General features: G+C 36.0%; 2 protein-coding genes across 10 annotated transcripts in view; one reads left to right on the forward strand and one right to left on the reverse strand.

Annotated features, from left to right (window-relative positions):
* The window catches only part of LOC135325149 (ankyrin repeat and death domain-containing protein 1B-like), a 34,170-nt gene extending 31,327 nt beyond the window's left edge, over positions 1–2,843 (forward strand). For all 5 annotated transcript variants that reach the window (XM_064502831.1, XM_064502830.1, XM_064502829.1 and 2 more), the window contains one exon: positions 1–2,843. In XM_064502831.1, coding sequence (XP_064358901.1) covers positions 1–59 — 59 coding nt within the window. In that variant the 3' untranslated portion in view covers positions 60–2,843.
* The window catches only part of LOC135323438 (centrosomal protein POC5-like), a 27,269-nt gene continuing 15,295 nt past the window's right edge, over positions 1,438–13,411 (reverse strand). For 3 of the 5 annotated variants that reach the window (XM_064502825.1, XM_064502827.1, XM_064502822.1), the window contains 9 exons: positions 13,202–13,398; positions 12,629–12,805; positions 9,893–9,997; positions 8,839–9,018; positions 7,334–7,496; positions 5,256–5,374; positions 4,351–4,464; positions 3,286–3,462; positions 1,438–1,880 (listed from right to left, as the gene is read on the reverse strand). In XM_064502825.1, the coding sequence (XP_064358895.1) occupies positions 1,731–1,880; positions 3,286–3,462; positions 4,351–4,464; positions 5,256–5,374; positions 7,334–7,496; positions 8,839–9,018; positions 9,893–9,997; positions 12,629–12,805; positions 13,202–13,393 (1,377 nt within the window). In that variant the 5' untranslated portion in view covers positions 13,394–13,398 and the 3' untranslated portion in view covers positions 1,438–1,730. The remainder of the gene's footprint in view (positions 1,881–3,285; positions 3,463–4,350; positions 4,465–5,255; positions 5,375–7,333; positions 7,497–8,838; positions 9,019–9,892; positions 9,998–12,628; positions 12,806–13,201; positions 13,399–13,411) is intronic. The other 2 variants (XM_064502824.1, XM_064502823.1) reach the window with 2 other exon arrangements.

The raw sequence follows: 13,411 nt of genomic DNA on the forward strand, positions 1-13,411 counted from the left end.
AGAAGATCAGAACTGAAAGTAGCACTGACAAGGAGTCCAGAAAATGTGCAATTTCATGAGTTCATCAAGGGAACATGGTATATATGATGGAATTACATGCCAGATGGAAAGTGCCTTTCAAAATACAAATAAGAATTTTTTTGGAAACCTATTTTGATTGTATAACTTTTTCCAAGCTAGAAGAACTTGCACTCCTGAAATGCTGGTTAGTTGTTTGTCTCATGCTTTGCCCTACAATAATTTACAGCTTTCAAGAGCAAACGGCTGGCTGGTTATTTGTGACTACACTGTTAATAAGAGGCCTCCTCTTTTCCCCTTCCCTCCCCTGAAAATTTCTGTAGTTGACATAACATTGCTATAATAATTCCATGTTGGAACTGCACAATTAAGCTATTTTGTTTGACATGAAATATAAATGAGATGTTTTCTAGCTGAAAGAAATTAAATTTAATAAGTGAAAATTATGTGTATAAATCAACAGTTCCAGAAATAGATTGGCATCTGGCCTCATTTTGGATTCAGGTTTTTATACAATCTAGTGCTAGGATTATAGGTTTCCTGTCTGAAGAGGGCTTTTCCCTTGATTAGTGCTAGGACCTGGAACAAACGCATCTTCTTAAGCATTTGATTTATGTAGTGAAAATACACAAAAATGCCATGTCTATAACCATCTGTGACTGGCTGCAGAGCTTGTCCAGTCATGGCATATCCTTGTATACATACTCAAAAAGGACATTTGATATTTTAATACTTAGCATATTCAGAAATTAATATTTACCTAGTTCTTGTTCATGTCTTGAATTAATGTTTGGTAGTGTTTTTCAGAACATGGTTAAAGGCCTTCTGTTTAGATTATTGAAAATATTTTACATCTAGAAAGTTATGTAAATATTTATCTTCCTGGTCTCTTTTATAACAAAACAGCAGTAGCTCTAGCTACGTACAGACAGACAAGGCAATATTTCAATTTTTCCATTAAAGCTAAAATTACTTTCCATTGAACCTTACTGTTTGTATTAAAAATTATGATAACCTCTATACTTGGTCTGAAGTCTTAAACTTAACTCTGCCCTCTTGTGTGCAACATCTTTCTACAAGAGAGTGAAGAACAGGTAGGCAACCCCCCAGGTTTTGAAATTGGGGATCTAAGATAAATCACAAATTCTTAGATCTACAGCAGGTAAGCATCAATTCCTACATTGGCTTGAAAAATGAGAATGCTTAGCGATTTGAATTAGGTAACTCACCTGAACCAAATCACATCCTGGTTGTGAAGGTTACCCCTTTGTTATTCTTCATTAAAGTTTGATGTAGAATTTAGGTCTGAAGTTATAATAGGATCTTTAAGAGCATATGTAACTAAAATAAATCTGATTTTCACTTGAAAGTAGATATTAGTAACATTATAACTAAACAAAAGAGCTTCAGACAAAAATGTCATATTTGATCCTTTATTTAAAAGTGTTCAACAGATTCCTTAAATAAAGTGTTTATCTTAATAAAATAAGTTCTCAAAAAGTTTGGAGGTAGAACAACGTTTCAAGGTCTTTCCCCCCCCCCTCCACATGCTTACTATAAGCATTTTTACAAAATTTTTTTAAAAAGTAAAAACATGATACACCTTTTAGGCCTTGCTATGTCAAGTCTGAAAACACTGGGAAGAGCTTTAAATTGTACCTTTGTAACAACCCTCCACCAGTGAGAAAGATTTGCGTGCGTAAGATATTCACTCAGTCAACAACCTTTATTGACTGAACACTGGCAGGAGGCTGGCTCTGAAGCATTCGCCCAGCTTGCCCTGCAGGTCTCACAGTGGTAGAACCAGAAGCATGGAGCACAGTTCGAGGATATTTAGCAGCAGTGGCTTGCGATATGGTCTGCTGAAATGTAATCAGATACAACAAAACACTTACAGTATTAAAAAATTCCCATTAAATTAGCTCTAAATGAGCTGTAGTTTAAATAGAAAGATGTGATCTATATACTTCTCAAGAAAAAAAGTCATAAGGTGACATTAAAGGTATGAGTGATTTTTCTTTTTTTTTCCTTCCTCATCTGTAATAGATACTTTTTAGAATACTAAATGAAAAGTGCTAGACTTCTGATTAACTAGATAGCCTGAGCTTGTATCACCTCAATCTTGTTTCAGGTTGTTTGCATTTTTTTTTCTGTAGTGCTGATTTAATCATGCCAACATTCCTTTTAAGTTCAGTATTTGTTACAAGGAAGTTAAATTGGTCTCTGAAAGGAAGAGGTTTGCATTTCCTTGACAAGTGTGAAACAGCTAGCGTAGTTACTGTAATAAACAGTAGTCCAACTGCTTTTAATCAAGGTAAGCTCTTTCCACTATCAGATTAATTTGAAAGAAGTAGTTCAATCTGATTGAATTCCAATTAGGCATTTATTTACAAGAAGAGTACATGGTATATACTTCTAAGAGTGTCACACGACTGAAAGCAGAACATCCCTCAAAGGAACAGATGCCAGCAACTCCCTCAGCTCGAATGAAGGGATCTGAAGTATCTCTGCTTGTTCTGGTATTATCACTCAGGAAAAGCTGGACTTTTAAATAGCTTACAGAAGACTCAGATACTACTTTACAGGTTAAAGTATAAAACATTTTCAACTAAGTCATGTTTTGAACACTTCCAGTCATTAAAAAAAAAAGTTTGCTCAGATCGATCTAAGAAAATGTAGTGACTGCATAAGCCATTTAGGCCACTGTTTACAGCCCTCCTGTATGTTGTTTTCATACCCTGTTAATGCACTTACCTTACAGTGTTTTCTGTAGGAAATATGGAAGGGGTGGGGCAGGGTAAGAATAAAAATACAGCATGAATTTTTGTTGCCTCTGGGCTCAGGTTTTAATTTCTTCCAGTAAATTCCCTACCCTCAGCCTGTCAGTCTAACCTATATCTCTACTGCCTTTGGTCCAGTCATTCTTCTCCCTACACTTGGTGAAGCTTGTCTTTAAATTGCAAGTTGCAAGGTGATGACAGCCAACTCAACACTTCCCTGAAGAGGTAGACTCATGGAGAAAGCCAAGACTAATCGACCTCTAAAATAATTACTACAGAAACAAGACAGATTAAAGTTGCAATATTTACTTCCTCTCCTTACAACGTGTGCTATACCTTCTACCCAGTCCAAAGACACTACTGCTTATTATTTTAAAACAGGACTCAAGTCTGAGCCTAGTCAAGTCTCTCTTCATTGTGGTCACTTTTTAAAAATACTACTACCATATATAAAAAGAATAGTGCTGCAAGCATAATTCTGACTTACCTGAGTAACTGGATGATGTTTTTCAACAATGACTGAACTCATGGGTGGAACAACTCCCATCACTGCTAAACTACTACAAATTCTGGGTTTTTGTCCCATATCAGATCGGCCTGTGATTCGAGCAGTGATTGTTCTTCCTGCTTTCTGTTGAGCAGATGTTATTACTTTCGCCATGGGCTACAAATAAACTAGATGTTAGTTGGTAAAAATTCTAAATATAGTATCTACAATGCTCTAGTGTAGCTACTTAAATGTATTAGCCACGTGCCTGAACAGAACATGGGACATCATTGGTAATTCAGTTACATTCTACAGGACTGAATTTATTACCTAGTTGAACCTGGTTTATTCTATCCTTTCTCCATTCTAAGTAAAAGACAGTGTTTAGCGCAAGTGACCATTACACTGAAGGGAATAAGCCTAATCTAATCAAGCAAGCAGCATGCATAGTTTAGCTTTGCTCTCTGGCTGCATATACCAGAGACAGCTGCAGGCACTTGCATCACTGGCAGGTCTCTCTAGCAGTGACATAGCAGGTATAAGAAAGCTTCCATGCAATGAAATGCTGCGTCTTTCTCTGATGATGGTAGCAAACTGTATCAAATGGGAAAAGGAAAGGAGAGCAATGCAGAAAACAGTGGAGAAAAGTAAAAAGGACAGTTTAGAAACAAGTACAAAGGAAGGAAGGGGAGAGACACTGCAAACAGCAGGATGACAAAGCAAATCAGACTTCTTCCATAACTAAATGGTATCATGTGAAACACTGATTGTTACTGTTGTGTTGTATGTAAGTGTACGTACACTTTCCTATTCTTCATTTTATGTAGTCACACATATTTCCCCCCCCATCCCCCCCAAATCATTTTAAACTGCTTTTAACATAAATGACCTTTCCTTAACATTAATGAGCATTTTCAAGCTTCTCTCTTCACCCCTTCATGTAAACTCTAGGCCAATTTCCTCAAATACATAGTGTTGCTCTGAAAAAACTGGGAGAAGATATCCAAACTAATATTTGTTATAATTATGTCTTAAAAAATTAAAAAGTTAATTTCAGCATGTTACCAGTTTTTGAGTTGATGTCAGACCAGATCCTGCAGTTGTGCTAGCGATGATTACTGGAGAATCAGAATCTAGCCTGGTCTGAGAAGTGCTGGCATGACCCAGGTGGGTAGAAAACTGTAAATGAATCAGTTTACAAAGAATAACTTTTCAGAAAATACAGTTTTACTCTTTAATTAGTCAATCTTTTGATTATTCCAATTACCCTGCTAAGTTTAACTTCTTTACAGATATGATAACTGTTTTCCCCCTGTTTTCTGGCTAACTTAAAACATGTCAAAGATGTTAGAAACTTAGTAAAATTTGATACTATTGGAATGAAAAACTGGGAGGAGAGGAAAGCATTTCTTCTCTATTCTATCCTATACTGTAGCATGAAATTGTTTCACAGTGATGACATCTTCACCATGACTCCAGTGCAGGTCCAAAACATCCAAGCTACTGGATAATGACCAAGCTAAGCTGACATGAGAAGACAGTAAGTTGAGTTCCAGCAGTGTCTATATACTTATGCTTTTTAAAAAGAAGCTTGAAGTCAAGGTAACTTCTATTTTTTAAGCTCAGGTTCTTTGCAAACAGCTCCTAAGAGCTTCCCCCCCCCCCCCCAAAAAAAAAAAAAAGATCCTTGGAAGCAAATTCTGCTTATAACAAAGATCTTGTCTTCATTAGTTTGATGATTTTTTACTAGAAGAAAAAACAGCTTAATGAAAGCACAGCGAGTCACAAAAACCATGCCACAGCCACTTTGTTTACACAGTGCAGTCTCAACATACTCGTAGGTTTCATTTTAAATCTCAGATTAAGTTCTTTCAACTCATGGGCTATTGCATTTATGTTTAAAAAGTGCCAACGCAGGCAATTAGTTTTCATCCCCAGTGAACGCAGTTCTATTCCAGCCACATACTCACCATGTCTTCCGGCTGAAGACTAGCTGCTGTTGGAGGTGGTGGTGAGGGAGGATTATATTGTGAAGAAGGTAGCCTTCCTGCAACACTGGTACCATTATCTTCTCTCCTACTTCCGACATCTATTAAACACAAAGTAATGGGATCAGCACAGAATCTAGCAAACCCTAAGGGGGATAGAGATGAGTCACAGTAAGATTTTACTATTCCTTTGGGATTTCTCTGTAATCTAATTAAAAGGATTAGTCTGTTCTTTGTAGGGATATATTTAAAAAAAAGCTTTCTTGTATTTGAACTTTCTTTTCAGAGGCTTGAAAATAAAATTTTTAAGGGGCTAATTTCTGCATTATGCCAGTGCACTTGTTGCAGAGTGGTAGTGCAAAGAACTAAGATTCTTAACACAGCTTACCAATACAAAATCCACTGGGAAAGAGCTACTCTTGCACTAAGGGCCAAACTCCAGTCCAGGTAGACAGCAACAAAGCAGGGAAGGCTGTACCATACTAGACATCTGAGACAGCGTGAGGTCCTTACAGGGTCTCCCTGTCAGTAGCATAAAATGCTATTCTGACTTTCTTGAGAACATATTGCAATTTCGGGGAGCCACAGATCATGCCCAGCAGCACCTCATCTCCACATTCAAGGGCTGTATGCTGGCTGCATCCTGGCTGTGGGGCTGGGACACTCTGCTGGCACCCAGCTGGCCCCATCTGCCCGCAGGCTGGGAGATGTACACGCAGGGCACTGCAGCTTCCAGACCACCCAAGCAGCTGGGGGGGTCAGGCCAAGCTGGAGCTTGTGCAACACCCAGTCTGGGTGGGGACCAAGACTGGGGTTCAGAGCAGACTGCTTCTGTCCTTCAGTGCCCCTCTCCTGGGGAGGTCAGAGCTGCACACCTAAGCTCAACAGCCTTTTCAAGCACTTTCAGCATGTTTTTTCAGAATACATACTTCTTTAAGGGAAAGATGTATTCTCATTTACTCTTCCCTTTCTAAAGCAGATACTATCAGCAGTGCTAGGATAATGGTATTCTTTTCATTCTAGAGACTAGAGTGTCACCATGTGGTAGGTTTTTGTTTAGTTTGTTTTCAAATCAGTCTCTATTTTAGATGAAAAATAAATCACTAAAATTGCCTAAGATACATGCATCTAAATTTGCTCACAAAGTGAACAGGAAAAATATAATAAGGAAGGAAATAGGTGTAACACAATGATTTCAGGAGTGAAAAATATATATATATATTTTTAACATTTTTTGTATATACATACCTACACACAGTAAGCTTAAGTGAAGACAGGATCAGTGCACAATTACAGACCAGTCAAGTAACATAGATCAGTATTATTTAACAAAGCAGTGTTTTTTGGTTTTGTTTGTTTGTTTTTAGTTATGGGATATTAATTCTGTGGCTTTGATGCCCCCTTCTTTAAATACATAAAGAAGTGAAAATATCTTCTCCTCCCCACCCCCCAAATCCATCAGCAAATCAACAAGGCAGATTTTTGATCATCACCATTGGCACCAAGTGTTACAGACCCTTTAAGGCTGAGATACTTGCACACTATTAATCTACTTACTTCCTACAAATCTATTACGGGACCAAATTCTGCTTTTACTTACTTCCACTGCTGTACCTTGTTTCACTTTGAGGGGATGATTGTAATGGAGTATAGCTCTTTCGTGCACAGCTGCAGATGTTTTACAAGTGTTTTGCTGAAATACTTGCACTGGTGTTTCCTGTACTGGCAGAGCACTCCTACTAAATGCAGAACCTAGGAGACTTTCTTGCCCTTTTTGCATTATTAGGCAAGATTAAGAAAGAAAAAAAGGGAATGCTGTCTGGGAAAAGCATATTCATTGTACACCATAAGCTTCCAGAGAACAGAGGAGGGCTTTGCAGGATTCCCTCCTGCCCCCACCAAAACAGTACAAATTTCAGCACCAAATTATTTCCTAACAATCACTGGGCTTTTTTTAAAAAGCAGTAACAGATCGATCAACTGTGTGTTGCCATAAACTCTCACATTAAAAAGGGGAGAATCCTTTAAAAACACTACCAGATTATAGCTTTTGTACTGACCAGGATCTGTCCTACTGTCCTTGCCCTGAAACATGGTCATTGCTTCCAGGTTCAAAGCACATACACCACGCATAAAAGCTTTCTTCATGGTGTCTTCATACTGTTCTCTTTCATTGTGCAGTCGCAGAATCTCAGCTTTTGCCTGTTCCAAAGAAGCATTTAGCTACAAAAGAGAATAAGGAAACAGCTGTTTTGTGCTTCTGAATGCAAATCACAAGTATATTCCTCAATTACGTTAGAAGCCACTTACTACTTTTACAAAGATGAGCTTTTTCACTTCAAAATCTCTAGTTCATCAGGTAAGACAGTTATTTGCCATCTATTTCTACTAGAGCACATTATTCATACTAAAGCACAGAGATTACTGGAATGGGTTCAGAAGGACTGGAGGATCCTAACCAACTAAACAGAAATTTATCTTGCCAGTTTTTATTGTCTAGAAGTTAGGCAACTAACTTGCTGAATTTCATCAGTAATTTGGATTCTCTCAATAGTCAGAGCAATAATTTTTCCCAGGAGACCATTCATCTCACACTCAAATAGTTATCAGAGATCTCACTTTTCTAGCCATTATAAAAAGAAAAAAAATACTGAGAAATGACAGACCAAGTGGCTCTTGTAATTCACTGCTTTCTGATTGTATTTTCCTTTATTGCATTTTCCAAAATTCAGCATTTTCAGGTAGGAGTCTCAAAAGATTTCAGAACAAAACTCCTACTGTTTGGCAGGACACAGTTTTAGAAATCCCACTCATTAGAAATTGGGCTTCAAGCTCTAATTTATCAAATAAATGCCTAAGCTTGTACATACTAAAATTAAGAGATTTTATTTCAGAGCAACTATAACTAGTAAGCAAATTCTTAAAATTTCTAGGCTTAACTTTTTGCTAAAATATACAGCTTTTAAAATGCATATTTTAAAACTTACTTTAATTTACTCTTGGTACCTATATACATCTTGACAAATTGATTTCACCTTTAAAAATTTTCAAAATACCTTGATAAGCTTAATTGGCAAGGCAAAGGCAAAGCTAAACTTAAATTCAGCTTTTAATGGAGTAGCTATTATAGAAAAAAAACTATGTACTAATTAAGGTCATTCATAACAATAATAGCCTTTTATTTCCACTATGTCTTCTTTAAGAAGGCCCCCCAATGCACAGCAAATATTAACAATATGCTATTAGGACACAAACAGCATCCCCTTTACAGGTGGGCAAACAGAGGTTCATCTCATTTCAAGAAGAGTCCAGTTTTCTTCACCTGTGTGTGCTGATCAGCATCATTTTATATCAGTTAATGGAAAAAAGGAAAAAAAAAATTACATCTAGAAAGTGAACTTCCATAGTAGAGATCTTAGATCTCCTCACATCTCCTCCTGTGCTTGGAGCTTTTTTCTGCTATTCTTCTGGAAAGTCCTCATGTATTTCAAGTTTGCTGAGAAAGAGATACTTGGCAGGGCAGGAGAAATGTTCAAAAAGAATGAAAAAAGAAACCTTATCTTACCTCTGCAAGTTTGGCTTCATAATCATTAGTGAGTTGAACACAGACATCTTCTGCCCTTAACTGGCAGGCTTTTGCTACTTTTTCTTTCCATCTTGCTTCACTAAGAGAGCGCCATGCTGCCCATACCTTCTTCATCAAAGCTGTCTGGAATTGTCTGTCTGCTATTCTATTTGCATATTCCTTAGGAAACAAATATAACCGCATTATATACAAGTTTTTTGAAAACTTAAGTACTCAAGAGAGTGTGGATGATTGTTTTGCAATGTATTACACAGATCACAGGAGGAATATGCCTAAACTGAGCTACATGTGCCACAGTGAAGTGGTACACAAACATTGCGTGAACAGCTCAATTCTTCCCCCTGCCTACCTGTCCATGAGTATTACTGTCCCCACTACAGAAAATACATTTGAGAACTCCTAGATAACAAAAAAATCCCTTTATTCTTATTTTAATGACATTTAAACAACCATCTCACACGTGCTGTCAGCATGCATATACAAAGCTATTAAGTTGGTATATGGCACATTTTGAGCCACTGCAAAATCCACATAAAACCTGCAGTCACAATGATCCTTGATGATTAGCATAAATTACTTAGGAAAAAAACATATATATATATATATATAAAAAATTAAATTAATTTTTCATAAATTAATTAGAAAAAAAGAAAAAGTTGAGTAAATTCCCAAACCAGACTCCTAGTAATTAGTAAACTCTAAGATCAGAGTGAGAGAAAAGAGAAAATGCTGCCCCTCTGTGTGGATCAGAAAACCACAGTGATTTGCTGTAAGCTGATCACAATAATTGAATCTATCTATATATATATATGTATTAAAAAAAGTAGACGTTTGATTTTTTTCCTCATCCATAGGTATTCTGACAGCAATGTTCTTTTTGGAATTGATGTTTTCAAACTGTTATTCAACACTGTCAAAAACATCAAAACAGGAACACTGTCATTTCTTCCGGCTCTAACAAGAACATCAGCAACTCTGACCCTTTTAAGTTTAGAGGCTCTGCTTTCACCGCATTTTTATTTTGCACACATACCTCTTGTTTGGCTTCGACATGCTGAATCCGCCACAGCATAAATTTTCTCATCAACTCTATTCTCTCCTTTTGCTTCTCTAAAGCTTGAGTCAAGTTAGCAATTACCTGCAAAAATATTATTTATAAACATTATTTCAATAGCTATAATCTTTGTAAGATAAAATAAGATGTACTCCCTTCATCAGTTATTTGTCATTTAAAGCATTCGCTTTTAGAAGGAGCTTTCTGTTAAATCTTCCTTTTAGTCTAATCAGGCAAAAAACAATCAGAGTTCAACTCTGTGGCGCTTAAACTCTTTCACTGAGTAGTTTTAGGAAAAACTCAACTGAATTGTCATTTCATCCTGCAATGTCTGCAGGATTTCATTCTACTTCCTTATAATCAAATGTTACTGTAGTATAAGGTCAGAAGAATCATCTATTTACAAAAACAGCTTGGTGAATCAGCTATCATTTATATTGTTAAAAGTTTGCTCTAGTGCAGTATTAATTGGCCAAAAATGTAAGGAAACAACTGTTGATCTGCAGAAAATTTATTCCATGTTCTAAACAGAATAAGCAAGCTAAAGAATTGCTATGAACTAGGAAAAAAAAAATCAAATTAAGAATTGTTATCCTCTTTAAAAGGTCTCATGAAAGATATCATCCAGAGGCCTGTAAGAATCCAAACATTTGGGAAGCAAGATGGCATACTGGACTGAAAATGTAACTGAGGACTTCAACCACCAACCTCTAAATACTTTATAAATAGTATTAACAGGAACAGCTGAGGTTCACTGATTAAAATTTAGTCCAGGCATGATGTAAATTGGTTATACCAAATCACTGAGCTGTTCTCTACATTTGTGCCTAGTCTCTTCAGCTAGAGTCTCCCCTCAATTGCATCTGACAAACACTAATGAGTAACACTGACAAATTCTGGGAAATGAGTTACTTGCATTTACAGTTATTCTAACTGCTGCATAAAGATAATAAGGAACAGTATTTTATGATGTTATATGCTATTAATCATTGAAATTACTAATATGCAAAATGAAATTTAGCTTTAAATCAAAGCTATTATGTAGCAAATAGTTCAAAACCGCCAAGTTTTGATACAGAATTTCATACACGCTGCTCTAGTTGTAATCTGCAGAATATTTAAGAAATGCTACTAGGCAAAAGCTTGGTTTCTTTAAGGTCGTGAAAATATCAGAGCCAGCAACACATGAAGGACATTTTGACACATTTAAAGCAGAGCAGAGTTGTCTTTAGTTTTTAAGAATGAGTTCTTCATAATACTGTGTTTTAATATATCTAATTTAATTAAGCTACTTTTCTCTGCTTAAGTATGACTAATTTTAACTTTTTGCAGTTTCAGAATAAAAATGACTTATTTATATTGTAGATAATAATCTGAATTGATCTAAAATTAGAAATAATTTTTCATAAATTGTCAACAATTCAATTAGGAAAGAGAAAGCAAAGAAACTGAGTATAAATAATTTATTACCTTTTTTGAAATAGTGTGATATACTAGCATAAACCATCAGCTTTCGCTACTGCAAACAGACCTAAATCTGTTTGTTAGTTAATACATTTTTGCCATTTAAAAGCATGAGAAATCTCACAAAAGAGATCCAATGGGAGAGTAAGAAACTAAGTCATTTAGTCAGAATTCATCACCCAGTCAGAATTCATCAGTTTTGATGACCATGCTGTTATACATGGAAGTACTGGCACCTACCATTAAGTCAAATCATTCTTTGTAAAAAGAATTTTAGAAGCAGAATGGTAAAACTGCATAAGGAAATTGTTTCATTTGCTAGCAGATAAGTACCACCAAGAATTATGACACGTTAAACATGAGTGATATACAATAATATTCAACAGAATTAAGTAGGTTAGAATGGTATACACTGAAATAATCATGGGTCTGAATGCGTGTACTAGTTAAATGATATTGTGGTATTCCTGTTCTTATCATGTTACAACATTTGTATTTGCTTAGTCTGTAAAATCTCCCAAACGGACATGGAACGTGACCTTTCATTCTTTCTCCACATTTTAATTCCTTCAATGGGTGTTCTACAACAGAGTGCAAAACTTTATTTATTTATTTTAATGAAAAGAGGAATTAATAATCTGAACTCCATTAAGTTTTCTCAAGTAGAAGGTTAAAAATTCAGGACAGAAATAAGAGGATCCAATTAAGTTATGTGACTGCAGGGCTGTCACAATTTTACATCCACACCCACAATTTTGCATAATTCCAAAATTGTTGGTGTTGATGCCAGTAAAAAACTCTCTCTGAAAGACCACAAACCTACAATCCTAAGAATTTGTCAAAATAGAGACTCTCTAAACATTTGGGAGACTGCTGTCCATTTGAAATATGGAAAAACCCATCCAATCTTGCCAAAATTAAAAGCTCTTGAAGTCTAAGAGCTAACAGACTCATCCAAACGGCTGTGATTCTCATGAAAGTAACAGCAAATAAAGTACAAGAATAGCCCCTAGATTTCAAAAAAGCAAACAATGCAAAATATTTACAGATGACATCTATTAAATTTCCACTGTTAATACATCATTAGCAATGATTATTTTTTCTACTGTTCAGTCTAAATATTATACTTATCCATTTTACTTGCTGCAAGAAGAATTCTGTTGTTCAAGTACAATTAAGATGTATGTAAATGAGTCAATGTAGAGATTTCTAAAAAGAGAAAACAACTGAATTATGAAATTGAAATATTACCTCATCTTTTCTGCCAACAGAGATTTCATAAGTATGTAGCAACTCTTTCAGGTTTTCCATTTGATTGTTCAACTGTCTGACATGTGCAGCGTGTTTCTCTCTTTCTTGTCTCATTTCAAGCTTGTGATGTTCAATAAAACTAAGTTTCCATTTTCTCAACTCAGTCAGAACATTTGTCTGAGAAGTTAAAGGAATGGCAGTAGTGAAATTAGTAAAATTATTCTCTCCTCCCCAAACTTTTAATCTTAAAACACTCAGTGATTAAGTGGACATGAATATTTACAGTGAAGCCTTCACTATGCAGGCTTTTTATAAGCATTGCCTGACATAACGAACTCTTGAATGATAACAACTGAATACCCCTAATGGAAAAAGTTATTCCAAAGGTCCTTAGCTCTTGTACAAGATATTGCTTACATGCAATAAACAACAAGAGCAGCGACAAAACTCCACGACAAAACCCACCATTTCCCAATGCAATCACACGACAACTTTACCTGCACTATCATTTATTCTAAGATAAAGCACTGACGTCTGTATGTTATTCTTAAGGTTTCAATACAAAATACATACCTTAAGACTTCCGCTCCAGAGATCCAGTATGCTTTCTATTTGTGTCACTTTTTCGTCAGGAACAGTTAATTCAGTCACTATCTCTTCATTCATTTCTCTTTGACCGCATGCAGACCCTTGTGAAGAAGTGTCTTCTGAGAGAACAGGGCAAAGGTGTTCCATGTTGACCTCACAAGGCCTCTTCACTGACATTAAAACTAAAAATGAAAC

This window comes from Dromaius novaehollandiae, chromosome Z (assembly GCF_036370855.1).
Source record: "Dromaius novaehollandiae isolate bDroNov1 chromosome Z, bDroNov1.hap1, whole genome shotgun sequence".
Lineage (NCBI taxonomy): Eukaryota > Metazoa > Chordata > Aves > Casuariiformes > Dromaiidae > Dromaius > Dromaius novaehollandiae.